Source organism: Marmota monax, unplaced genomic scaffold (assembly GCF_021218885.2).
Source record: "Marmota monax isolate L192 unplaced genomic scaffold, Marmota_monax_Labrador192_F-V1.1 WCK01_AAM20220418_F8-fsc00024, whole genome shotgun sequence".
NCBI classification, from domain to species: Eukaryota; Metazoa; Chordata; class Mammalia; order Rodentia; family Sciuridae; genus Marmota; species Marmota monax.
Window position 1 is genome coordinate 35,083,726 of NW_026695224.1, and position 27,897 is coordinate 35,111,622.

The 27,897-nt window shown below is 47.9% G+C and overlaps 1 protein-coding gene across 12 annotated transcripts in view; it reads left to right on the plus strand.

Moving 5' to 3' along the window:
• Nucleotides 1–262: 262 nt before the first annotated feature.
• Nucleotides 263–27,897, plus strand: part of Banp (BTG3 associated nuclear protein) — an 82,535-nt gene continuing 54,900 nt past the window's right edge. Inside the window, exons 1-4 of one of the 12 annotated variants that reach the window (XM_058575988.1) lie at nt 1,043–3,905; nt 4,324–4,471; nt 20,938–21,094; nt 25,873–25,964. In XM_058575988.1, the coding sequence (XP_058431971.1) occupies nt 21,007–21,094; nt 25,873–25,964 (180 nt within the window). In that variant the 5' untranslated portion in view covers nt 1,043–3,905; nt 4,324–4,471; nt 20,938–21,006. The other 11 variants (XM_046435111.2, XM_046435112.2, XM_046435113.2 and 8 more) reach the window with 11 other exon arrangements.

Consider the following 27,897-nt stretch of genomic DNA (forward strand, 5'->3'; position numbering starts at 1 on the left):
TCGTCGGGAGAGCCAAAGCCTATTCACTTGGTCCTGGAGAGGATGCACATTTCTCACACTGCCTGCTGAAGCGATTTCTCCCGCACTGGCGAGCAGCCCGGGCGTAAGACCGGGAAGTCGGCGTTCCAGGGAGTCAGCCCTTACAGGCGAGAGGGACGCGTGCGCATGCTCATCAAGCACATTCCAGCGCCAGGGCGCGCAGAAGATGCCAGCGCAAGCCCCGCCCCCGAGGTCCCAGACCCGCCCCAGCCCCCTGGGAGGCTGCGCGGAGGGTGGGGCGCGGGGAGGTGCTCGCGGCGCCTGCGCTGAGCGGCGGCTTCTCTCGCGAGGACGGACGCCATTATCGCATCTCCCCGACAAACACCACGAGAATTCCGCAGCCCACACGGTAATTGCAGCTCCCGCAGCCGGTCGCGCCTCCACTCCCCCTTCCCGCGGGGCGAGAGCGAGAGCGAGATCTCCGTCCGCCCCCGCCCCGCCCCTCCGCGCCAACGGCCGCTAACGGCCGCTCTTCGGGGCCGGACGGGGGCCGGGCGGTGTCCGCCGTCGCGCCCGGGAGCGGGGCGCCGAGCTCGCGGGCCCGCGTTCGCCGCGGCCGAGTCCGCGCGCCCCCGCCGCCCACGGGCCGCGCCCGGTCTCCTGGCCGCCCGCCCTGCGCTGGGGCCCGACCGCGCGGCCCGAGGCCTCGCGTGGGGCCGCCTCGCTTCCGGTGCGGCCGTCCGCGGCGCCCGGCGTGCGCGGAGGGCGGCCCGGCCCCCGAGTGCGCCCGCACGGCGGCATTGTTCTGCGGCCGCAGCGCTCCGCTTCCTGGGCGGCCCTGTCGCTGCTGTTCCTAGCGGCCGCCTCTTCTCCCTGCATTTTCTGCTCCCGTTGGCTCCTTACACAGTGGCTCCTCCGTGCGGCCTCCCCGGCCCTCTACCTCTGTCCGCTTCAGTCACTCCTCAGCCCTGCCCAGGTGCCGTCCCGTAGTTTCCCTTATCTGCACCTGGCTGGCTTTGACCGTGCCTTGCATCGCTTCAGTGGGAGCCTCTTCCAGGTATTCTTCCTCCCCTTGGAGAGGGAGCCTCTTCCCTCCCTGGGCGTCCTTAGAATCTTGTCTTAGGCTTTATGACAATTCATAGTGTGCACAAGTGCGTGGAGTCCCACTCGAGTGCTCTTTGACCCTGCTGCTGTCCGTAAGCTCTGGCACTTCTCTGGAGTCACTTGACAGCTTTCCCTTAACATTTGGCTCTTTCCTCTTTGAAGAATTCCTGTTAGTGGGTGGTAAGCATTACATTCACCTCTTGAAACTTGTCTTTACCTTTCATTTCTAGGAAGGACTTCGATTTGTTTTATAATCCTGTTTAAAAAATTTTCCCCACTGCTGGGGGTTGAACCCAGGGGCCCTTCACCGGTGAGCTACATCCCAGCCCTTTTAGTTTGTCTTGAGGCAGGGTCTTGTTAAGTTGCTTAGGACCCTGCAAAGTTGCCCAGGCTGGCCTGGCACTTGTGATTCTTCTGCCTCAGCCTCCCAAGTCACTAGGATTATAGGAGTGTGCCATGGTACTTGGCTTTGTTTTAAATATTTTTTTCTACAAACCTAATTTCTAAAAATGTATGTGTCCTGTTCTTTATTATAATAGACAACTGTTTTATAAATGTGTTATTTCCTAGACGCTGAGAAGTGAGGATTCTTTTAGGTTCTCTTGTGTTTAAATTTCTTGTTTAATGGCACTTTTTTTTTTTTTTTTTGGTAAATGTTGGCTTCTTGCCTTACATGGTAGGTCCTCCTCCAATATTTGCATTATTATTGTCTAAGGCAAGGGGAAACTGGCACAGAACCCTGGGTCTGTATGGGGCTGGTTTTGAAAATGGGTGGGTTTCCTCTGGGAGCTTGGTACAGTGGGACCTGGAATTCCAGATTTACACATTTTCTTTGGGCTGTGCATCTTCTCTCTAGAAGTCCTCTTTGCTTGGGGTCTGCTCCACCTGTCTTTGTGGGGGCCTTAGCAGAAGCTGACTTTAGGAAGCAGGCCTGGCCCCCTCTGCCAAGGTCTTCAGCCTGCTCATGGGCTTCTGTGGGGCCTAGAGCCCCACTCCCTGTGTTGCCTGGGTTGGATCCTCTGTCAGAAATTAGTGAAGCCTTTTGCTTGCCTCCACATTCTCTTTCTTGTGGGTTTATTATCTCTATTAGTAAAGAAATCATTTTAAAAGAATAGGTTGGTCAGTCACTTTGAGCAGGAATTCAAAACTTTTCTTCACCCCACTCTCCTACCTCCTTGAAGTCTTGGTGATATGTCCACCAGCAGAAGGGAGAGGTGTCAGGTCCATACTTCCTGTAGCTGTCTCAAATTGAGAGAATGGTTCTGGCTCTGCAGACTTGGAAGGGGCTTCAGGCTCAGCTGGGGAAGGTCAGTCAGATGTGTGCAGCAAACACTGTGATTTCAGACTCTTGGCTTCTCCCAGGACCAGGTATACTGGGCCGAGCTGGGCTAGGGGCTCAGCACTCTGCAGTTTGAGGCACACCCGCAGTCAGTGATGGCTACACTTGGAGCATAGCCTCCGTGCAGTCCAGTGAGTCTCCCACATGCCAGTTGTGCGAGATGATTTTAGCTCTGTCTGCCGGAGGCTTGCTAGCAGAATGGTCCACAGCATGGATCAGCATTGCATTGTTTGAGTTTATGAAATCACCAGATCTATGGAATCAGAATTTAAACTTGGTAAAATTTTAATTTCAAGTAATTTTTAGTCATTACAGAAAAATAACAAAACTACTTTGGTCTATTTCCCCACTCTCTTCCCTTGCTCCCCTAATGTTGACATCTTACATAATGAAATAGCCATATAGAAACCAGAAACAATATCTTATTGGGGCTATTAAGTAAGATATAGACCTTATTCAATTCAGTTTTCTACTTTTTTTTTTTTTTTTTTTTTGATACTGGGGATTAAACCCAGAGGCTCTTATCCCCTGAGCCATATCCCCATCCCTTTTTGTTGTATATTTTTTAGAGATAGGGTTGCTGAGTTGCTTAGGGCCTGGCTAAATTGCTGAGGCTGCCTTTGAACTCTGAATCCTCCTGCCTCAGCCTCACAAGTTGCTGGAATTACAGGCGTGCACTACCATGCCCTTTTTTGTTTCAGTATCTAATATAGGTCGCTACTTATGCGTTTAATTGTCATGCCTTTTCCAACCTGTGGTTATTTACCTAATCCCAAAGTATTACCACGGTACTACCATGGTATTTATAAATAAAATAGTAACTATACAGTGGAAAAACTCAGCAGGTGCCACCTGAAGCATACAATCAACTACCAATGTTAACATTACTGGTAATGAGACTTTGATGTCAACCCCCCATGATGTAGGCCGAGGACACATCACTTCTGGTGCTGGTGCCAGACGTGCAGTCTTGTCAAAGCGAAATGTTGAGGGATATTGACAAAACTGACCAGTGTTCCTCACAAGTGTCCTGGTCCTGAAGGTCAGAAACTCAGAATTTTTGGCAAGAAGAGGACCAGGTGATGCAAATGCACATTAACGCTCAAGAAAGACCTCCGTGCCAGGAAATAAAGGCCCAAAACCTTGTTTTGTGAGTTGGTGAGTAGGTGCTCAGGAGACATTCTAGATGAGTTTGCAATGATGGTTTTTTTATTGATGGCATTCGGTATGGCTTATTTGTCTTTTTTCCTGATAGTTGTCATCTGTACTATGTAAATCACCCAACCTTAGTTCCATAAGTAAATTAATTACATGACACGGAAGTCTTTGACTTTTAAACATTCATGTAACTTACAGTACCCCTTCAGCTGCTGAAATCCTGAAAAACATTTTCTCTGGAAGAAAATTTTCTTGGGGAGAATATATACTGAGGATCTCTACAAGAATGTCCAGATAAAAGCTTTAAAAAGTCCTCATACGCATGGTAAATAAAGATTTTTATTGTTTTGCTTTGTATGTATGATAGTCATAAAAAAAGACACCAGGAACTGTTCAGTAGAAGTGCTGTGAACCGTTCTGAAGTATCCCTTTTGGGGAGGAGTTTTAGGGAATTCAAGAAGCAAATACTAGGAATCACTTGGTTTCAATTCTGCTGTTAAGAAGCCACGCTTGCTTGAGCTCATTTTGCCCCTGGCAGAAACATGCCAGGGTAGGCTGTACACCCTCCCAGCCTGCAGGCATCTGCTCCAAAGTGAAGTCATCCTCTCATCTTTATCCCTCTGGGCCTTGGCTTTGACTCCATGGGTCTGTTGCACAAGACTGCTTTGCCCACCCCTCTGCCCTTACTTCTCAGGAGCAGAGATAAAGAAACACTGATCCCTTCACTTCAATCCCCGGTACAGAGTGAAGTGCTATCCTGTGTGGATGGAATAAGTCAGTGGAGCTTGGAACTGGCCCTGGATCCCAGTGGAGGAGCTAGCGTCTCTGCAGCCTGGAGCCTGGAAATATTCTTGAATTAAAATATAACGGAACATTGACATACACAAGCAGGTTGTATGCTTGAAATACTGTAAAGTCATATGAAATTGGTGCCTATTGAATTGACTTCTCTGCATCTCTCCTGTGTGCCTGATCAAGAGCTGTCCAATTTTATTACATGTGCTGGAACATCGTCCCCCATGGTGGAGTGGACAGTGAGATTTGCTTCTTGTAAGGAGCTTCGTATTTGGGAAAGAGAAGACAGAAAAGGCCAAAGAGGGTGAAAAGACTGGGATAGATTTTAGCTAAACCACTGGGTTGATAGGGGGAATGGAGTGCATGTGAACTCAGGCTACTGTTGCCTTTCTTCAGGTGGTCTGTTGCATAGAAAGTGACTGAGTGGGTGGGAAACCTGTCTGGTGGGGGCTTCTGCGGACTTGGGGCAGGGCCCTGTGCTGACATAACCTTTTAGTAATAAAGACCTCTGTGCCACCAAGAATGCAGCTGTGTCTTCTAGTGATTTTTCCTTTTTTTTTTTCTTCCTCAAGATGGAAAGTCATCAAATGAAGCAAAGTTTAGTAGGAGATGGGTTTGGATAAAATGAAGTGAAAACTGTGTGTGCTGTTGGTATTTCCTTGTTGGTATGAACTATGTTTCCTTCAAATGTGGCAGAAAGCTAATTCATCTTAACCTAAAGACCCAGGGGAGGCGTTAGGCCGTGGTTCTGCTGCCTTCGTGAAGAGCAGCTCTGCAAGCTTGGGCAGTAGCTGGCTAGGCTAGGGATGGCCTCAGGTGTCCACACAGTCCATCCTTTTGAGCATGGCTCATTGGTGGGAGCCAGGGATGGTCCTGGGGAATGGCGCACCACTGCTGCCATGCTGCCCTTGCACCTGGTTGCCTCCTGAAGATCTCAAGTGACTCACACCTGCATGGTTTCAAACCAAACCTGATAAGCCTGGGGGTCCTATTTCCAGTTAGATGTTTCTGCTGTCAGCGGGCACAAGCAGCTTGCACATCGTGGTTACACTGCAGAATGGGTGACAGTGAGGGACCGCATATAGGACAGTGGTTCCATAAGGTGGTGCTGCCTCTGACCTTTGGCTACCTAGGCACACCTGGGAGGTCCACTGGAGAGTGGAATTGCCAAAGATGAAGCTTTCGGTTTGCATCCCTGTCATTAAGCAATGCCGACTGTAAAAGGCCTTTCAGTTTTAAAACAATGTGGATTTTAAAGATTTATAGGATTCAAATAATTTCATTTTTTTTCCGCAAAGCAAGGGTTTAATTTTTTATGTTTTATAGTATTTTAAAATTTCACAATTCAGATCTGTACAAAATGCATCCATGTAAGGGAGATAAGCTGAAAGGGGTGAAAGATGAGCAAAAACGTGGGCTCTGGGGCTGCCTCACGAGCACAGTGGTTGACAGCAAGTTCCATTTGACTTGCTTCGTGAGCTGTTCAGGAGCAGTTGGCCTGCTTCTTCGCTTCACTGGGGCTTCTGTCCATCCACTCTCCATCCAAATCAGAATTCCTCCCTGTAGCTCACAGGAAGTGAAGGAGGCTCTGGCCCAGCCCTGCAGGAAACAACCTCACTGATCCTCCCAGTGTTGTTCCCAATTGATTTGTTCTTCAGTCTCCATGCAGTTTCAAGACTGGGAAGATGCCATCCATGTCATTAAATGCTTGGGAGCTCTAGAGCTGAAATTGAGTAACTGGAGGACCAGATAAGAAAATGTATTTGGCTTGGTGGTTTCTGTCATGACTCTGAACTCTGCCTTGGAAAGCGGAAGCCAGAATGGACAAGGCTGTACCCCAATAAAACATTTATAGAAGCAGACAGCTGGCTGAGCCAGGGACTGTAGTTTGTGGACCCCATGCTTTCTACTAAAACCAGTGGGAGCTGGACAAAGTGTGCCCAGGGTGGGAGTGGACTCGGTGAGAGGCTGAGAGGAGCAACTTGGTGCAGGTGCTCTGCAAAGCCCATTCAGCACGGTCTCCCCTGGACCTCTGCTGTCTCTTGTTACAGATGGTTCTGCCAGTGCCTCCCGCACCCCGGCTCTCAACTTGCCATCTTGGGTGGTGGGGCAGATCTGGGGGAAGCCACTGAAACATGTAATTTCTCTGGTGAAGGCGCTGAGAGTATAGATCATAAACAGTTTCTATAGGGAACATCTGCCTCCAACATGTCTGTGGCAGCCCTTCTCAAGTGTGATCAGCATTAAGTAAACCAGTTCCCATGGACAGTGCATCCATCCTTTTTCTATCACTGCCTTTCTTTGGAAAAAAGCCCCAAGGTCTCTTAATAGGCATAGGGCTTATATGTTTGTTTTTAATAATTTCAGGCTTTGAAATCACAGGAAAAATATAAAAACTTGTGTTATAGTCTTTTCCATATTCTGAAACATTAATGTTTTATATTTTATTCATCTACTTGACAGCTCTCCCTCTTTGCTTATATCTTCCCATGTTTTCACCTTGATTCTTAAATACTTAAATGGCTGTTAACTAAAACAAGACGTTCTCCTATACAACCTATAATATAGTTATCAGAATCAGGAAATTTATTTTAGTATCTGTTATCTAAGCAGATCTTATTTAAATTTTACTAGCAATCCCAGTGATGCCCTTATTGCAAGAGAAAAAGGCTCTTCTGTGGACTTTGGATGTGGTTTTCCCCATGAACAGTTGCTGTGTCTCACATCACAAATTGGGCACCAAACTCTCTACAAAATAGGATTCAGTAAAGTTAAAATTATCAGAATTTTAACTTTGAATTCAGAAGCCAGGTGCTCCTTAATGTGACCTCCCTGTAGATGTGTTTCCAGCTCTGGGAGCTTTGGTTACCCTCGTGGTGGTTGTGGGAGTTCCTGCAGCGCTCCTTGGCCGCTTACACCATGTGCCCCAGTGCTCTTGAACTCGAGAGTCTTGGCATTGGCTTTATTTCAGGTGCATTAGCTTTCAAACTTTGGGTCTAAACCCAAGTCAGTTTATCAGCCCGCAGCTAGCATTTAAAAATAGACGAGCGTGGTTCTGCAGTGCAGGTGAGCATGGTTATTTCACATTGCAGATTCCAGTTGAAGTATGGCAGCCACTCTCCAACTGCAGATTGTTGTGAGTGGCATTTGGGCTTAGGTACCTTTGGATGTCATATATAAAGTTGTAAAAAGACCATCTCTGTAGGGTTGTGGGGCTAAGTTTAGCATATGGTGTTAGCTGCAGTTTACCATTCAGTCTCTCATGCAGTGGTGTGTGACTTCTGTGGGGATCCACTGATTTCCTTACAACAGGTAGCCCACCAGTGAAGCCAAGCGTCAACTCCTGGTGCATGGCTGTTTGCCGAAGGGAGGAGCTGGACCAGAGTGATTGGGGGCTATGGGATCTAGCCCTATGAATGGGAAGGATTCTCCAAGGAGCAGGAGGCCTTGGCAGCTGGGAATGAGGGGCGAGGCTCCCAAGAGGGCTTCAGCATGACTTCTGCATGTGACAGAGAATTGGGAAGTGGTGTAGTGCCTACCATGAGGATGAAGATCATTATTGAGGTCACTGTTGTGCCCCAAATACCTGCCATGAAGTTTGGGACACTTTTCTGCTGAGGACCAGAGTCTAGGTGTTTTTTTTTTTCCTGGGTGGGGCATAGGGTGTCTGCTCCTTTGTCTGCTGTTGTATCGTGAGAGCAGCCACATACAGTGTGCACATAGCCGGCCATGGCTATATTTCAATGAAACCTTACTTATGGACACTGGACTTTGAACTTCGTGTAATTTTTATGTCATGAAATATTGTTCTTCTTTTGAGCCACTCCCCTGACTAACTACTTTTTCCAGTACTAGATGAACCTAGGAGCACTGACTTACATCCCCAGCACTTTTCATTGTATTTTAAGATAGGGTTTCCTTAAATTGCCCAGGTGGACCTTGAATTTACAACCCTCCTGCCCTGGCCTCTCGAGTAGCTGGGATTGCAGGTGTGTGCCATCATATCCAGCCCCCAACTATTTAAAATTGTGAGCCCATTATTGGCTCTTGGGCTTCATAGAAATAGATGGGAAATGGGTTTGGCTTGTGGACCCCACCTTCCCACCCATGGCCTCAGTTGCCTCTGTGCAGTGAAAAAGTGGAGCAAGGTCACATGCAGGCTGGCTGTGGATCTGACTGGGAAGGGTTTGGGCCCTACACAGGAATGGTGCTAATGCTGTAAGTGGAGGATGGCCATAGAAGATGCTGGAACTGGGCTCCACAGGGAGGAACTTATTGAAGAGCACAGTCTGGAAGGTACTGACAGGCTGGCCTGGAGGGCTTGGTTCCTGCTCGGCCATTTGTGGTTTGGGAGGGACACAGGGAGCACACTGTAAATGTGGCGTGCCCTGCAGAGGTGGCATTTACACCATAAAGCCATTTGCAGCCTGGGGCCTTGGCAAGAGTGTTCGTCGATGACAGGTATGAGCAGAGAAGGGGACATCAGGGGAACTGGCAGCAGGGGGACCACCAGTACCTGGCCAAGGTCAGTATTGAAGGCTAGCAGATCAGGAGAGGAACAGGGCCTGCAGGCTTCCTTCCTGAGCAACTGGAAGCCTGGGTGGCATCCCTTTGAACAGTTCTTATAGGGAAAAGAAGCCAGTGGTCAGGTGAGGAGAGTTCAGCTCTAGGGGGCTGGCACGGACGATCCGAGTGCCAGTAGCCTAGACATGGTTGTCTTTTTCTATGTGCTGCTGTTTGCACTGGTGCCAGGGAGTTGGTGATGGGCAAGATTGCTATTGCTTGAGCTTGAATCAAGGCTGTGGCCCCAAATTATGTTTGTGTTGTCCTGTTCTCCACTGCTTTGCAGTTAAAAACACTCAGAATGTCCTTGATAAAGTAGTGAAGTCATTCTATTAAGTAAATCTCTCCCAGACCACACACAGCTGAGCAGAAACCAAAGACCCTCCAGTTCCAGCCTGTCGGTAACTTCTGGGTGGTGCTCTTGCAATGAGCTCCTCCCCATAGAGTCCAGTTCCATCTCTTTCGATGGCTATCCTCTCCTCAGGCTTTCGTGCTGAGCAGGCCTCTTGATCCTCTGTGATGAGGTGAAGTGTGCAGAAGCATGCCTGCATCCCCAGCAGGTGGGTTTCCAGGACAGGCCTCTGCAGTTGGGTTGCTAGCTCAACCTCTGTGAAAGAAAAATTTACAACCTGATTTTTTTTTTTTCTTTTACAAAATGATCAGAAGCCTGTCATTTCAGAGAAAACCACTAATGGGATTTGTTGCAAGTGACATCATTTGAGCTGTTAAGTAAAAATCTTGTTGGAAAGCTTGTATCTGCCACTGTGAGCCCAGCAGTACCCTCAAGGAGGATGTCAGTGCCAGTGTTAATGATCATGATGCTTTTTGGCATGTACAGTGCCCAGTTGTACGAGGGCAGTGGGACAGGTTGCTGAGACCCCCAAGAAAATACCCAGAGACAGCGTTATGAGGCACAGGGCTGAGCCGAGAAATGCTTGCAGGGAAGGTCCGGCGGCAGCAGGCTGACAGCATCTGTATCCCTTACTGCTTTGCTGAGCAGGGCCTCTTCTCTCTCAGTGTCTTGTCCACGGTGGCTGCCTGGATGAGTGACGGGTCCTTTTCACAGTGCCCTCCGTGCTGCTCTCTCCCCAGTCAGGGGTTTTATATGTCAGGCTGCAGGAGCAGGGACACCGTCAGCATTGGTTCACTTAGTTTGCTTGTCTGAGCAGCATCCCGAGGAGCAGCTGTCCTGGTGTGTGGGGAAGAAAGTGGCTTTCTACAGTTAACACTGTCTTGTCCTCCTCTCAGTGTACACAAGAGAAAGCCAGCATCCTCCAAGGTAACGGGGTCTGGGCTTTCTACACCAGGCTGCTCTCGTTGTTCCCATTGTCCCACTTTCTTTGCTAGGTTTCTGGGAATAGAAAGGGGGCATCCAGGGACTTGTTCCACTGTCCCCCATTTCTTTAAGGATGACACACTTGTGATGTCATGTAACTGCAATATCGGGAAGACCTGCTCAGCAAGTCTTGTCGGTGATGGACACAGGTCACACTTGGGCAAAAGCTCCACTTCCTGTGCAAGGCAAGTGGGTGGACCCTAGAGTGGTCAGTGTGGAAGTTCACCACTGTATTCATGGGTCACACTGCAGCTAGCCTTCAAGGAAGAATAAAAGACTTGGGTTTTGGTGTCTCCTTGTGAGCCTGGGCTTTTGTCACAGGATCAGCCAAAGCCACCCGTCTCAACAGTTTAGAAACAGATGCATTTCCTTGCTGTTGAACTTGGCATTAAAGAGATTTGTAAAAGTGCAAAGCAATGTCCCTTGATAAAGTTTTGTTTTTTTTGAAACTATAGTTATTTTTCATAAAAAATGCTTTGTTCATTTGTAATATGTTGATTTTTGTAATTCTTATTTATTTTTGTAATAAATAATAAATATTAAGGAACAGTGCCTAATCAATAGTCTTACATTTTTGTGCTGTAATTTCAAATATGGAATATTGCTAGAGATAAGAATGCAGGCACGGCTCTTTGGAGGCCTCGGTAATTTAAAATGTTGAGGGGGTCCTGAGACTAAAAGGTCAGAGGGTGTCTGCCATAAAGTGTGAAGCCTTTTCATTCATGTCTCTAGATTCTGCATACTAATGTGATCAGGGTTAACTTTTAACCATACACTTAAAAAATCAACTCCTGCCCAAGCATTTGGAGTTGTGATAATGATCTTTGAACTTATTTGCTTAAATGCTTAGGCACCGGGGTGTGTTCCTGTCCCAGAAGGCTGCCGGGAAGTTGTTGTGCACCTGCCACAGCCTGCCCTGCTGCCCTCTGCTTGGCTGGGCACCCTGCAGGCTGAAGCCAGCTGTGGCTCAGGACTGCAGCAGGGCTGTCCGCTCCTGCCCCTGTGGCTCATGTTGAGGACGTGTACCTGTGTCAGGCGAATAGAAGTGGAAGTTTGAAGATTAATCAAACATTAGGAACATAAGTGGGGAGGACCTGACCTGAGGCCAGTTTGCCTCCTTTCCTGATTTTAAATTTAAATTAAGTATTGCCTGAAGTTTCCCAAGAATATGTGGATACCCAGGAAAAAGTAGTTCTGGCTTCTTCCTGAGTTCTTCATCCCGAACAGCCAATTACAGTCTTTTTAAAAATTTCTCCCCCATTTCAATCTTAGCATATTCTAGCTCAGACTAATTTTGGGCTAAAAAAAAGTAAGCTGTTTTATACATATCTCCATTTAATAAAAGTCGATTTCTTTGCTGACTTCATACTGGCTATTTATTTTATTACAGCTCTTATATCACAAAAGTGTTAAGTTGAATGGGGTAGTCTTCCATCTCCCATGTTTCCTTGTTCCTGGAGACATAGCTTTCTAACTGGATGCTTAATGATTTCTCCAAGAGAAAATGAAATTGCTGTCCTTAATTTTTCTGGCATTGTGGACTTAAGCATTCTAAGTCAGATTGGCCAGACGTCTTAAGAGGGAGATGGCATGGCATGAAGAATGGGGACATCGTGTGGCCAGGTGAGGTTCCCTACCATGCTGCCATGTTTCCAGGGCCTTTTGTGTGCTATTGCACACACTGGGTGCCTTAGGTTTAGGATCCCGTCTCTTGTGCTTGGACTGTTCCTGGCTTGGAGGCTGCTTGCCAGCAGGGAGTTGGATTTTGTCATCTCTCTGGGTTGGACTAGCAGTAGATGTATTTTTTCCCCAGGGCACATGGGATGAGACAGTTGCTCCTTCCAGGAGAGCATCCCCAGCCTGGGAGGTTGTGTGTGTGAATTGTAGTTTCTTGTTTTCTGTGGATGTGGCCTCATTCAGATCATATGCAGCATGGATGCTCTCATCACGGGTTAGTGTAAGAAAAAGCTCCATGAGGAATACCTGTGCTCTAAAACTGGATGGAAAAGAATCCATTTTGTCTTTCCTCCCAAGTGACCTGTGTGATGCTGTTTACTAGTGACCAAGGGTGCCCCAGGGAGAGACCTCCCAGTTTGGAACACAGGGGCTTTATGGAGTTATTTTTTCTTGCTATTTCCTTTCACATAATGAGAGCTGATAATCTGTAGTGTTTTCTTTTTTAACCTTTACTGCTGAAGCTGTTTTGTGAAAAATTATTTCAGGGCTGGGTCTGTGGCTTTCAGGGAGAGCGGTCGCCTGGCATGCATGAGACACTGGGTTCGATCCTCAGCACCACATAAAATAAAGTTATTGTGTCCACCTATAATTAAAAAATAAATATAAAAAAGAAAAAAAAAGAAATTATTTCAATTGAAATAGCTTTTCTTTTATTCCTGTTTTGAAGCCTTCACGGTTTTATTTTATGGGTTCCAAAAATACTTGAGTAATAGCAAAATTAAAAATATATTTGCAGTTACCTATTTCAGCTGATGAACAGCTACTGTTGTATGTTATTGACATGTATAACAGTTTGGTTTATTATCACTGTTAATAATGGGTCATTTACATTATTTAAAAAATATTTTTTTAGATATTGATGGACTTTTATTTTATTCATTTATTTATATGTGGTGCTGAGAATTGAACCTAGTGCCTCCCACATGCTAGGCAAGCCTTCTACCACTGAGCCACGCCCCAGCCCTTCATTTACATTTTTAAAAAAATATTTATTTTTTTTAGTTTTCGGCGGACACAACATCTTTGTTTGTATGTGGTGCTGAGGATCGAACCCTGGCCGCATGCATGCCAGGCGAGCACACTACCACTTGAGCCACATCCCCAGCCCTCATTTACATTTTTAAAGTAACCATTTAGATTTATGTAGGTGATTTTACTGCAGCTTTTCTTGAAATGAGAACATAGACACAAAGAACTTTGAAGACCTTAATCTATGGTCTTTATTAATTTTTTTTTTTTAAAGAGAGAGTGAGAGAGATAGAGGTAGAGAGAGAGAGAATTTTTTAATATTTATTTTTTAGTATTTGGCGGACACAACATCTTTGTTTGTATGCGGTGCTGAGGATAGAACCCGGGCCGCACGCATGCCAGGCGAGCGCGCTACTGCTTGAGCCACATCCCCAGCCCCAAGTCTTTATTAATTTTTAACTTAATATTCTTGATTAACATGATGATTGTACATATTCGTAGGTTCAAGTGTGGTGTGGCCACATGTGTACAGCATGCACTGATCGAGTCAGGGTAGTGAGGGTTCCCCTCAGCGGGATTTTCCTTGGGAATGCTGACACCACACCTGTGCGGTGTGTGACTTGAGCAGCATGTTCTTCTGGGTTCATTGTGGGTATGATAACTGAGTGCTGGTGCCTGCACACCCTGTGTTAGGCCTGAGCAGAGCCACGAGAGCTCCTGCCCCCGTGGGGCTCCCTTCTAGGTGACGGATACTATGATATATGGAAGGTTAGGAGGAAAGGGCCGAGGAGTGGGTGCTGATGGGGCTCAGTTGGGTGTGGTCAGGGGTCACTGAGGAGATGGTGTGGGAGCCCAGGTTGGGACGAGGGACCAGGTAGAAGTCTGGCTGGAAGGGCTTTGTGCTGGGTCCTGCCTGAAGAACTTGGGGGCTAATGGGACGCAGTGAGCAAGGAGCGGCATCCTGAAGGGGACTTATAAGGGGACCGTTGCCCGCATTTGCTTCAGAGGGTCCAGGAGTGTCCCAAGGTCTTTGGAGCTGGAACTGGACTGACCCTTGCTGAACGTGATCCCAGAGCCGTGTTGGAGGCTATCACTGGGCAGGCAGAAGCAAGAGACCAGAAGAGAGCAGTGCGTAAGTCTAGATGAGGGGACAGACCTGGGTCTGGACAGGCGGTGGACTGGTGAGATGAGGCCAGAGTCTGCGAGAGGGCAAAGGAAGAACCAGTCAGCACAGGAGGTTTTGACCCGAGTCGCTGGGAGGTGAGGTGGGAAGAGAGCCTGGAGGGTGCTGCGAGCTCAGTGCAGAGGTGCTGACCTGCTGACCTGCGAGCAGCCCGGGAGCTATCCCAGGGCAGTGTGAGGCGGACCTGGTGCGCAGCAGCTGCAGCTCCTAGCTTCAGAGCCGCCAGGCCAGACTGTCGGGTGCCACTGCCCCTGAGCAGAGGGTCCAGCACTGAGTCCTGGGTGCTGCAGCAGGGAGGTAATTCAGGGTCATCAGAAATAGGCGTTGGTGGCCTGGGGGGCAGTGCAGAGCAAAGTCCCACAGGAGCAACAGGGGGATGGAGGGTGGAATGTGGGGATCCCTGAGGGAACGGAGCTCCTGGAGCAGAGCACCTGAGGTGGGCGGACTGTCATGTGACCTCTGGTGGCATGCGCTGCCGGGGGCGTGAAGATAGGAAAAACTGGTCTGGACACAGAGGTAGCTTTGAAGATGGCAGCCTGACTTTCCGGGAGACGTGGGGCCAGCCAAGCTGGGTGGGGCAGAGGTAGGGGAGCTCTTGATAGGTCATCAGTACAATCCACAGGAGGAAGGGGTGGAGGGCTGAAGGGAGTGGAGAAAGTGTGCCTTGGGGTCTAGGATCCCAGAGGTGCCCATGGGCTTCAAGGATGGCTGGGCTTGAAGTGGCTTCTCTCTCTGGCCGTGTGTAGCTGGGCTCTCCCCAGCCTGTGCACTGAGGGGGCTTCGAGGCAGGTAATGAAAGGGCTCTCAGTTTCCTTAGGCTTGACGCTGTTGGCCTCATCTACCACTGTTTTGCTTTAGGAAAAGAGTTTCACAGGTAGCCAGTGAATAAATTGCTTATGGAAACTGAGTGGGTTGGAAGGTAGAGCACCAGGGAGGGAGCTCCTGCTGGCTGTGCCTCTTCCTGGCGGAGGCCTTGGAACGTGGGCACTGTATGCAGTTGCTGTGGACTTGGGACGCATGTGCAGTTAATTGTTAGGGAAAGGATGGGTGTTGTCATATGTGCTGCTCTGGAACTCCCTGTTTACATTTCTTGGTACGTGTAGTTAAGCCAGTCTGTTTTGTTCATGACTGCAGTGAATGGCTGTGCCACCCTTGACTTCGCTGTCTGCTGCTGTGGAGCATTTGGGTTATTGCAGGGGGCTGGGGGTGCCCTTTTTTCCACGTGTACCCTGGGAGATGGAGGTTCCAAGGAAAAACTGTCTTAAGACTTTATTGAACATTGATCTCAACCCAGCTGTTTTATTATATTAAGACTGGACTATCCCCAGGACTTCTGAGAAATGACACATTTAATTTGCCAAAATGGCAACCACAGGCATTACTCTGTTCCAGTTTTTTTGGGCTCATTGCCTTGGTTTTTCTATTGAAACCTTCACTGTTAACAGAATTTTAAATGACTCTTTATCCTGGCAACAGAATCATTTTGAGTAAACAACTTGGATAACAGTGGCGTCCTCATTTGGAGGAGGTTAGGATACAGGGTTTTATGGTGAGTTCACAGTATTTTCTTAAGCCACTTGCAGAGCTTTTAGAAACCAGGGTAAAGCTTGCATTGGTCATTTCAAAAAGGTTTCCCCTGGCCCAACAGGCCAACAGGTATTTAACATGGAATGTGCGGACCCAGCCCATCCGTGAATGTGATTCCAGGGCTAACATTGTTTAAATAGGTTTTTTTCTTTTGTTCTTTCTTTTTTCTTTGCACATGCTAGGCAAGTGCTCCACCACTGAGATATATCCCAAACTCTTTTTTAAAAAGAAGTTTTATTTTGAGATAGTGTTTGGCTAAGTTGCCTAGAATAACCTTGAATGTATATCCTCTTGCCTTAGCCTCCAGAATAACTGGGATTATAGGTGTGTACTACCATGCCTGGTTTAAAATCACAGGTTGGTTATTCTAATTTCTTATGAGGATGTCCTGGGGCAGAGAGCCTAGGACAGTGGGCAGTCCCGTGAAAGCGAGGGTCCGAGCTCCTCCTGGCGGCTCCTCCTTGCGGCTCCCCCACCCTTCAGCTCTTTTGTCCTGTCCTCATCCCAGGCCTGGAAACCAGCTGAATAGGGTATGGAGAAGTGCCCAGACCACATGCCAGTTCTCTTTTGAGGTGGTTTCCAGAGGTTTCTGTCTCTGTGTCCCATGACCACAGCTTGCTGTAGGGGAGGCTAGAGGCGCATCTGTCTGGTGGCCTTCTGCCCTGCTTAGGGGTCTTCATTGGGGAGCAAGGGGTAGGGGTACTGGGATAGGCAGCCTGCAGTTGTGGTATTTGTGTAGCCTCTAGAACTTAGTAAAACTTTGCCTGTCTTTTGTGCTTTTTCTCAGAAAAGAGTTTATATCGTCTTTTAAAACATTAAAAAAAATATTTTGAAAGCAGCCTGTGACCCTAAAATGTCTTAAATCCACCAATACAGAATTTGGTGGGGTGGCATTATCTGACTGAGGACTGCTGCCTTCATTAAGAAGTGTAGTTTATCCCTTAGCTAGTCTTGGCTTTGCTGCTTAGGTTGGAAGAGAAGACAGGATTTATGGCATGTGAGGTATGGATGCTCAATGTGACTGCCTGGCAACCTTCCCTCAAGTCCTGACATGGGTTAGCACCATCACACACTAGGCCTAGAGGCTCACCTGGGTCAAGCAGGGTGGAGCTGGTTACCGGGTAGATGGCCGAAGACAGTCCCAGCGCTGGCCTTGGGCACTGCAGTTTGGAGACTACCATGGTATCTCCTGGGTGGCCTTTGTCACACCTGTGGAGAGATGATGTTTCATTTGTGTTGTGCGTTACTAGGCACACAGAAGGCTGAGGATGCCACTTGATGATGTCCTGTGCACTCTGAGTAGGCTTGTGACCTTTTTTCTATTGCCATGAAGGAAGGAAATTAGCTCTTTGGCCTGTGTGCAACAAATATTTTTTCCTAGTTTGTTTGAATTTTCCCTTTTAAAATGTCCTTTTTATTGAGTATGATGTAGACATAGAAATCAGAAGAGGGAAGGTGGACTAGGACACCTCCTAGGCCGCTCATGCCCCCATTACTACCCAGGCCAGGAGCGTGTGGCCGGCCACCCTTCCTCTTGGCACGCCCTTGCTTCTGTGGGACAGCACCTGTCTTCAGAGCTCCACTACCCAGGTTTCTACTCTTCAGTCCTGTAGTTTTGTCTGTTTTTGTTTAATGTTTGAAGTCTCCTTTAATTTCTGCACGCCTCTTATTATGGTGGGATCTAGAACGTCCCCCAAAGGCTCACGTGTGAAAGGCTTGGTCCTCAGTGCTGACATGTTCAGGCTGGCCTCTTGGAAAGTGATTGGATCATGAGGGCCCTTATCTTATCAATGGTTCAATCCTTTGATGGATTAATAATTGATGGCTTTGATGGGAGGTGGTGGAGACTGTAGGGGCTTGGGATCTTGTTGGAAGTAGGCTAGAGGCCTCCAGTAGGAAGTAGGTCACTGAGGCTGTGTCCTGGAAGAGTGCATCTGCTTCTCGCTCTCTGCTTCCTGGCCACTGTGCGCAGGGCACCTGCCTCCCTTCCACCCTTCCACCATGATGTTCTGCCTCCCTCAGGCCCAGAGCAACGCAGCCAGCCGACCGTGGGCTGGACCTCTGAAATGGAGAGCCAGAATAGACCTGTCCTCCCCTGAGTTGCTTTTAGGTGTTTGTCACAGCAGTGAAAAGCTGACCAGTGCATCCGTGGTACTCCCCACCCCAGTACCGCTCAGCTGTGGTTTAATGGGTTATTTGTGGCATGCCCCCAGTCTGGGTTTGCTTTGCTGTCTGAATCTCTGCGGTGTTGTTCAGCAAGTTCTCCGGACCTCTCCATTTCCTGTGAGGGGTAGCATGGCTGTTCCACCCTTGCCGTGGGTCACTTCTAGTACGCCAACCCTAAGTGTAAAGTAGTTTGTTGAGCTGAGTGCGATGACACACACCCGTAGTCCCAGTAGCTCAGGAGACTGAGGCAGGAGGATCGTGAGTTCAAAGTGAGCAAAAGTGAGGCACTAAGTAACTCAGTGAGATTCTGTCTCTAAATAAAATACAAATAGGGTTGGGGATGAGGCTCAGTGGCTGAGTGCCTGGAGTTCAATCCCGGTACTCGCACCAAAAAAAAAAAGGTCCTTTGTTGAAAATGCATCAGTGCTCCATCCTGCCGAGCACCCTGGCTAGCAGCATAGCACACCAAGAGCAGTGGGAACCTTCAGGGTATACACCTTGGCTGCCCATCATCAGCAGAGGGTCAGGAAAGACCAGTATTTGAGTGTGGTTCCTACTGAGTGTGTGTCACAACCATCAGAAAGTTAAAACAGTGAGTGAAACCGCTATAACGTGGAGCAGTCTCTTTAGTACTGCAGAAGGTGCTGGGCTCAGTGATACAGCGCTTGCCTTGCAGGTGTGAGGCCCTAGGTTCGATCCTTAGCGCCACATAAAAATAAATAAATGAAGATACTGTGTCCATCTACAACTAAAAAAATAAAAAACAAAATGTTAAAAAAAAAAAAAAAGCTGCAGGAGGTCACTGAGCGCCAGTGTTCTGTGTGGTGAGCTCCCCTGGGCAGGGTGTATCCTCACTAATGAGGCAAACCACGTGGTTCTTTCTGATATTAGCAGCCGTGCCTTTCCAGGGTCCAGAGTCCTAAATTATTAGGAATTGCAAAATTATGGCCGTTTCTTCTTCATTTCTCTGCTGTGATAATTCTGTTCAGAGGAGTGACACAATTTGTATAGGAAAACAGGATAAACGCTTGATATATTATTACTATTTAAAAAAAATTATGCTTAGTTCCCCAGTACCCTCCAAATTAATGAATTTTAAAATATTTCTATTTAACCCCATTGCAACTACCATCCTTATTGATGGTCAATTTGTTCCCCCTTTGAGGAGGACTGGCTTCTTCTCGTTGGCCCCTGAGTCTTTTTGACACAACTCTGTGGTCTTTCTTTAGATCTGACATTGCAGGTGTTCTAGGCTCACCTTGTGTATTACTGGCCTCAGACTGGGAATCAGACATGTCTCCATGTCTCCATGGTCTCCTTAGGGGAGAGACGGCTTTTGGCACCATAACCTGGGCTCCAAGGGTGCAGGTGGTCACCTGTTGATTGCTGTTTCCATACTTCTGTAGTAGACAGAGGTGGAGTGTATATGAACTGCATGGAAGTTTGTACTTGGATTTCAGTTCTTAGCCCCCAGGCGTTTCCTTGACTCGGATTGCTGTACCTGCTTCTCCAGGCTCTTAAGGACATTAGGAATGATAATAGCACTCATTTGTACACAGAGCATTCCCAGAAGGGAGTGTAAACACTACTGCTCAATATGATTGCTGAAATTGTTACAGTTGGGTATGGGCTTCCCATTTTTCTCCCATTTAGGTGTTCCGCTCTGCCGTGTTGGGAGCGGGTGTTGTCCACGCTGTGCTGTCTCCTTTGTGGGATTTGTCTGGGCCTACCCTGCGTGTGGGTTCAGAGCTCACCACTGACCTCCTGTGCGCCTCTTCCAGGGGTTGAGTCCTGAAGTTGTTTTTTAGCATGTTCTTCAGGAAGTGCTCATGGGATGCTACCTACTGAGTGCAGCAGCATGTTGGTCACAGCTTGTTCCTTTATGCTTGAGAGTGATCTTGTCTGGTGTAGAATTCTTAGCTCATTTCCTTTCCTTTTGTATTGTAAATATGTTGGTTCATTCTCTTCTGTTCTGATGTAAGCATCTAATTTTCTTACCATTACTAAGTCATTTAGTCTTTTGCCTGGATGTGTAAAGAAATTTTTGAGTAGCATTTTTACATTTTTATTAGAATGTATCCCCCACCTTAGTGGTTTACACCCCCCCCCCCCCCCCCCCCCCCCCCGCAACGGCTTTTGGGAGAGTTTTCTTTTTTTCTGTTCCTGTTTCTGGGAGTTGATGGGGCCTTATATTTTTCTATCACTGAGCTGCCCCTGGCCCAGGAGAGTTTTCTTGTATTGCGTTTTTAGTATTTCATTTGATGGCTTTGGTTTTCGCCTGTAGAGTCTCCTCTTAAATGCATGTTGGGTCTTTTTTTTACTCTCTTCTGTGCTACCTTTTCTTAAAACCTTTTCATCTATTTCTCTTCTTTACATTCTTAAAATTTTATTCATTTCTTTCCTTTTTGTATTTGTATTCTATTGTGTTATTTGCTCGGGTTCCTTCTAATCGAGTCTTTCTGAAATTACTTATTAAGATTTGAGTTGATAGACTGTACTTGGGATAATGTGGCCTCACTTCTGTTTTTGGAAAACAAAGTCTCTTGAGGCCTAATCCCAGTGCCATGTGGTGTGGGAGCAGGCATGGAGGCATTCTGGACATGGGACCAGAGGTCACATTGGAGACCAGTGGTGCTGTGCAGCTAGGACACTGTCTTTCTAGGGTGTGGCAGTCAGAGCAGGCTGAGGCCTGTGGGGAGCAGGTAAGGGCAGGAGGTTGCAGGAGGCAGGTGGGGTGATGTTCCCCAAACCCACACTAGGAAGCTGGCTTTGAAGGTGACCACAGAGTGGAGTGGGAAAGCAAGGCTGTTCAGTGGGGTTGGGCCTGCCCTTGAGAAGAGCCCACGTGGTGCTGCCAAGCTGGGTCTATATCTCAGAGTGGGCCCTGCGTGGTCCGGGCACGAGGCATCCTGTAGTTCAGACCCATAGTACGGAGCTCCCCAGCACATGTGGTGGGAGTTTGTTGGCTTACATGTCATACTTGTTAATGTTCCTCTCTGCTTTCTTGGTTTTGTTTTGTAGGTGACAGACACCCAGCGCCCTGTGAGCTGGACCCCTGCTTGCGGGCCGGCCCCTCTCTGCTCCTTCTGGATGATGTCAGAACAGGACCTAGCGGATGTGGTTCAAATCGCAGTGGAAGACCTGAGTCCTGATCATCCAGGTACAGAGCTGTGGGACAGTAGGTGAAATATTATTTTCTTTATTCCAGTAGTTTTCTTTCTTTTAAATTAAGCAGAGGCAACAGTGACGCATGCTGCATATGAGAATTCAAGTCATGGGGGCTGGGGCTGGGGCTGAGGCTCAGCGGTAGAGCGCTCACCTAGCACGTGTGAGGCACTGGGTTCAATCCTCAGCACCACATAAAAATAAATAAATAAAATAAAGATATTGTGTCCAACTACAACTAAAAAAAAAAAATTAAAAAAATTAAAAAAAGAGAGAATTCAAGTCATGGTGGGTGAACAGTCAGCCCTCCTTGACTTATTTGACCACTCTGGCCCCCAAGTCCCTTCCCAGATGTGCAACTGCCCAGCACCTGCCCTCTCTGCACATCCTGCCACCTGCGTGCACTCTCTGACAGGCATATGGGTCCACCATGCGAGCCTGTGGCTCTTGTGGTCCACGCCTTTCTATCTCCAACTTGCCCTGTGTAGAGGCTGATAGTTTGAGCGACTGTGGAAGCTGTGTGTTGGTGAGAGTGAGTGAGGCTGGTTCTTCTTTTATCAGCCACGTGGTGTTCTATGTGTGGACATCCCCTGGTGTGTTGAGCTCTGCCCTCTGGAGGGCCATTCCATGCTACTTGCTGCTTTTCTTTTGTGTACAGTCATGTAGGGAAGAACCCTGCACCTATGTCTTAGCAAATGTTTTTGTAGGGTAAGTTCCCAGAAGCAGGATTGCTGAATATATTTAACTTTTTTTTGTTACCAGGTATTGAACCCAAGGGCACTACACCTCCAGCCCTTTTTATTTTTCATTCTGAGAGAGGGTCTTTCTAAGTCTCCCAGACTGGCCTGGAACTTATAGTCCTCCTGCCTCGGCCTCCCGAGTCACTGGGATCACAGAGGGTGCCCCTGTGTCTGGCTTGTATATGTTTAGTGCTTTGGTAACACACTGACAGATTTTCCAGAACAGCTTGACTGACTGTGCTGACAGTGCTTGAGCACTACCTTCCTCTTGTCTGCTAAGCAGGCACTTTCTTTATGATACTGTACTGTGAGGCCTTGCATAGAGGTGACCCTCAGCATTACAGGAGCCTCCTCTGAAGAAACTTTGCCTGTACTTACTCATGCTACAAGAGTTCTTAGTAGGCTGTAGACTTGTGTATTTGCAGCTTGGCTGGGCTCAAAGTGACAAGAGCACTATCACTGAGTGTCTTGGTTGCCTGGACATTCTTCAGGAATGTTAGAACTCAGAGCAGTTTTAGTCTGTGAGAAAGAATGCTGTCTCACTTGCGTGGTGTTGAGGTGTAAATAGTTGGAGAAACTCTCTGGAAGTCACTGTGGTATGGAGGATCTCAAAGAGCAGAGCTGGGGGTGTGAGAGCAGCCGTGGGGTGCTGTTCCCCAGTCATTTGACTCATTACAAGATGCATCATCACTACACCTACCAGTTTTAGAAATGTCCATTCGTACCTGGCAGGTGAATGACTGTTTCTTTAGAAAACACATATACGTACTGCAATGCTGTGAAGAAAAAGGTTCATCACCTGTTTTCAGCAGCTTTGAACATTAAAGTTCCGACAGTTCTGCCTCCCAGGTAATCTTTTTGTAGAATATGCCCAGAGAAGGCTGGGGACCCTTTCATCCTGATTGTGTCACATTCTTGTTCCTTAAATGATGGGAGGTGTAGTTCCTGGCCTGTTTGTGAAGCTCCTCCTGTGTGCAGAGGTCCTGCGGTCTGTCTGCACATGGAGCTTGCCACCTCTGGTCCAGAAGCACGTGCACACACCCTGCAAATGCCCTGCATCCCACGTCTGCATCCAGAGTAGGTTCATGGTTAAGATTCTCCCTCACCAAAAAAATGACATAGTGCTTAAGACATAGGCAGTCCAGTAGGAGCCCAGTTGGCAGGCAGGGTGGGCCGAGGCCTGTCCTGGGTGTGGCCAGTGGAGATGCTATGGGCATTGGAACCAGCTGTTGGAAGTGAGGGAGCAAGGATGAGTTCATATGGGAACCTGGGACTAGCCTGAGAGTGCTTGCATTGATTTAACTCACATGCCTTGGCCACACGCGTACCACTAACTTCCTTGAGACTAGGAAATGCAATCTAGAACATTCCCAGGAGTGAGAAGCAACGATCATACTGAAGAGCTTTGTGACTTTTCCATATTACCTTCTTATTACTTTTGAATGCCCCACAGTATATAAATACAAGTTGGATTGATTCGGCATCGGGCATGTGTATTAGTTTTTCTGATGCTGTGTAACATGACCAAAATGTGTGAAAGACAGTCAAGAAAGAAGAAGTAAGAATCTCTCAAGAGTCCTGGCAGCCTAGCTGCTTTTAGATGGTGTGTATGTTCTCCCAGTTTTTGTTTTTTTTTTTCCAGTAATATTCAAGACAAAGATTTCTAGGTTCCTTTGATCTTGCATGTACCTATCACATGTTGTATTTTACCTTTCTGAAAGTAAGATTGTTGATTTCATCAGGCCTGTTGTTCCAGTTGATCCTGATGGCTTTAAAATGAACAAGGAGTCGTTTTGTTTAATACTGAAGGTAATGCATGCATAATTGTAAAGAGCAATGTGTGCAAAGATAGCAAAGTGCAGTGGAGAAAATAACTGCCACTTGCAGTCCCACTCCTGGTAGAAAGGTCCTGTGGGAACGCTGGCATGTGTACCTCTCTCTTCTCCAACTAGAACACTGCCTGTGACATACTGGCTTTGCTGACCTTTGCTTACAGCTGTGAGGTACTCCATGTTACCAAGGGGCATGCATTCATTCTTAATTTCTTTAGTTAAAAAGAAACCAGCTGTGTCACCCCTGACAAGTCTCTGAACCTTTCTGGAATTTAGAAGGTTAAATAAAGATCACCAGGTTATCTCCATTCCCCCAGTTCTGGCATTGCTGCCAGTTTTCAAGTGAGAGTAAGGAGGCTTCAGCTAAGGTCCGAAGAACCCTGACTAACCAGGCACTCACCAGCACGGGCTTTCCTTTTTGCTTTGTTAAGTGAGAACTCTGCAAGGCTGGAGTTGTGTGCAGAAGCTGAGTGGGCGGCCAGTTCTGGGCTCCATGAGAGCTGGTCCTTGGCTCCAGACCCCTTGCTTCTGCACACTGCCCTGGCCCCAGGCCTGCTGGAGCCCGTGGCGCTTGAGTTCTGAGGGGGGTCATCTAGAGTGCATAGACCTGAAGGCACGGGTGCTCTCCCTGCTGTTGAGGTCTGGGAGGAGTACTCAGCATGTGTAGGGGGTGGTGGGACCGAGAGGCCTGTGCACTGTGTTCTGAACATACCCAGGCAGCGGCCCTGTGCAGAAAGTGCAGGGAGGAGTGGTCCATTACAGGGGTGGCTCTCTGACTGTTGGGGTCACAGTGTGAATGGCTGTGAGTTCCTGCTCTTCTGGGAATGGCTTTCTAAGCAAGGTGGCATCTGAGGGCTGGACAGGATAGCAGTGGGTGTCTGTGGTCGAGGGGGTTGGTGGTTGGTGGTAGTAGAGAGGTGGTTGGGGTCAGTCAGCGCCACTAGAACGAGGGCCAGTCTGTTCACCCACCTGACTGCACAGTATGGCTGTGTTCCAAAGAGGGCGATGGTCTGCAAGCTGCGCACAGGTGGTTCCGTTTGTGAGCTTCAGACTTGTGGCCTTTGGCTGTCAGAAGTGCCACAGTAAGGGCTGGGGTTGTGGCTCGTGGGGGAGTGCTTGCCAGGCACGTGTGAGGCCCTGGGTTGGGTCCTCAGCACCACATGTAAATAAATAAAATAAAGGTCCATTGATAACTAAAAAAAGAAGTGCCACAGTAAATATGCTCACGTGTATGCATCTATGTACTTGTAATGTGTTTGTGGCGTGTTGCGTGTATGACATGTGTTCTTACATACTGGCACTCATTTCTATTCAGAGTGCATCAAAGACAGTAACCCAGAGCGCTGTCCCTGTATTGCTGAGATGAGGAGAGGTGCAGACAAAACTGCAATTAGGTGTCCTTGCCCCCTTTTCCTATGAGCACGTGTCGCATGTGAACCTGTAGGAAGAGGTCGGAGGAGTGCACCAGGGGCGCTGGGGGCTTCCAGCAGCACCTGCAGTGAAGTGAGCGAGTGCTCTTGGCATAAGGCCCAATAAAATGTGCACTGAGCTTCCACCTGTGATTGCACAGTGTGAACGCTGAAGATCGAGTAGGTTTGGGAAGAGGGCTGGAAGTGTGAGACAGATAGAAATGGGGTTTGCAGAAATGGAGCAGTGGTGGATGGTTTTGGCCTTTGCCTCTGTGGTTATGTGCAGTACTGTTTGTACTTGATTTTAGATGTGAGGAAGGCTGTTGGGCTGTGGTAGTAGGCCTGGAATTTGGGTTGACTTGCTTAGCCCCAGGGAGGCTGTGATGACCAGTTACTGGTGGTTTGCTCCTAGCTGCAGCCACACTGTGGAGGGGGGCTTCTGCGTACGGCAGTGTGTTGAGGCTGAGCCGGTTTTTTGATTTGGAATTAGAGATATCTGACAAAACCTCATTTTAAGGTTGGAAAGAAATATAATTGAATGGTTTTAGCATGTCAGCATTCACACAGGTGCTCAGGGAGCACTGGCTGGGAGGCCTACAGTTGGGTGGCAGGGTCACCACAGGTTAGGATGGACCTGCCTAGGTGTCTTCAGTGTTCTTTGGGCTTAAGGAAGGCTCTGGGTAGTTGCCTGAGACTTTACATTGCACCAGTAAAATGTGAAGCTGTCAGTGCTGTGTACTGTCTTCATGTTAAAAGACCTCTAAAAAACTTTTCATGTTAAAGTGTCTATGTCCGTCATTGATTTTTCAGTTGTCCTGGAGAATCATGTAGTGACAGATGAAGATGAACCTGCTTTGAAACGCCAGCGGCTAGAAATCAATTGCCAGGATCCCTCTATAAAGGTAAAAATATGCATATCTTTATGTGTATTGTGCTTAAGTGTTTTGTGCCATAATGGGGTGGCTTGAAACAACGGAAGTTTATTCTTTCATACTTCAGGAGGCTAGAAGTTCAAAATCAAGGTGTGGGCAGGGCCCCGCCCCCTTTTCCAGCTCTGGGAGGCTCCATTCTTGCCCACATCACTGCAGCCTCTGTCTAGGGCCCACCCTAATCTAGTCCAGGGTGGTTTCATCAATTTCATTACTTTTGCACAAACCCTTTTCCCAGTGAAGGCCGCATTCATGTGTTCTGGGAATTGGGACGTGCTGTTTCTGGGAATCATTATTCAGCCCACTGCAGAAGAGCATAGGCCATTTCTTAGTTGGAGAGAGTAACTGCTGTTAGACTGAGGCATCTTCCTGTGGATCCATAGGCCTGCTTTAGACGGGGGAAGATGACCAGTGCTGTGGCCGTGCTGCCCGTTGGTGACAGATGGCTTTTGTGTCTGTCATTGAAGTCCCCACATCCTGAAGTTGGAATTACTCAAGAAACTGTTTTTGGATCTTTGAATTTGCCTGTTTGGTTCCAGCATCTGCAGTGTCAGAGGCTTGTGTGAGGCTCTTTGAGAGCGGTGGATGTGGAAAGTGGTCCTGTTCACACACTGCCTCTACCCATGCTGTGTCTGTGTAGAAATGCTCCCTTCATTTTGTTACCAAGGAGTCTGAGCTTAAATGGATGGTTTAGACATACATTCACAGTGAAATTTCTACTTCAGACTGATGAATAGAGAAGATGGTTATGTTAGTAACACTGTATTATTTTAAAATAAAGGGTCTGGGGTTTAAGCGCAGTTTAATTTGTAACAAAAAACACGTTCATTGTCGATAATGTAGAAATGTTTAAAGTAAAAAGCAACGCAGGCCACCTCAGTTCTGGTGTGCCGCAGATAGGCCCTGGACAGGCAGGAGGCCGGGTCGTCCTTGGGCACTGCTGCACACGCATAGGCTGCTGTGTTGCTAAAAGCCCAGGCTGGCCCAGCCAGGGCCCTGGGCTGTTAATGAGAAGTTTTGAGCTGTTTATGGCCACTATCGCTTCCATGTAAGAGATATATTTAAAAATACTCTCCCGTACTCTTTCTTCATTTTGTTCTTTGGTAAGTAGTTTTATTACTGTGTCGCAGTGATTTTTGCCAAAACCCCAGGCAGAATTATTTATAATTTAGAATTAAAAAAATGTGGCTTTACTATGTTGAAAGAGTGGGAGGCAGATATTTGATGTCTTCAAATTATAAAAAGAGTGGGGTTGCTTTTATCTCAAGGATTCAGCCACAGTTGGTGCCCATGATGATGCCTGTCTCCCCTCACACTGACATTGCTTCTGCATTGGTGATGGCGTGTTGCGGGTGGACCCTGATGCCCATGGCTTATTTCCTCTTGGATACTGCTTTAGCGCCTGCTCCAGTAGAGAGCAGTTGGCATTGTGTGGATTTAAACAGTTTCTAGGGCTTTTCCTTTGCACAGTGCACTCTTTTTTAGGTAGTGCTGGGGGTTGCACCAGGGCCTTACCCTTGCTAGGCAAGAGCTCTACTGCAGCCACAGCCTAGCTCCTGCACAGCGCACTCTTGAGTGGAGTCTTGCAGGGAGCGTGGCTGAGTGGAAGTGAGGTGTGTGGACGGCGGGAGCTCCTCACTTCCTGCACACCTGGGCAGGAGGCAGAGGCACATGCTCTTCAGAGCAGCTCAGCCTGTCGAAGGTGCTCTGTCAAGAGTGTTGGTTCTCTTCACCCAGGTTTGATATCAGGAGTGTGACACAATGTCTGCTACTGCTATACTTTTGGTATTCTGTGATTGCCTCCAGCATGTGGGTCCTTCCACCTACCTGTGCCTCCAGGACCCACGTGCTGGAGGCAACCACTGCTGCTTCCTGGCCTATCTCCTCCCTTCCAGTGTGTCCACTT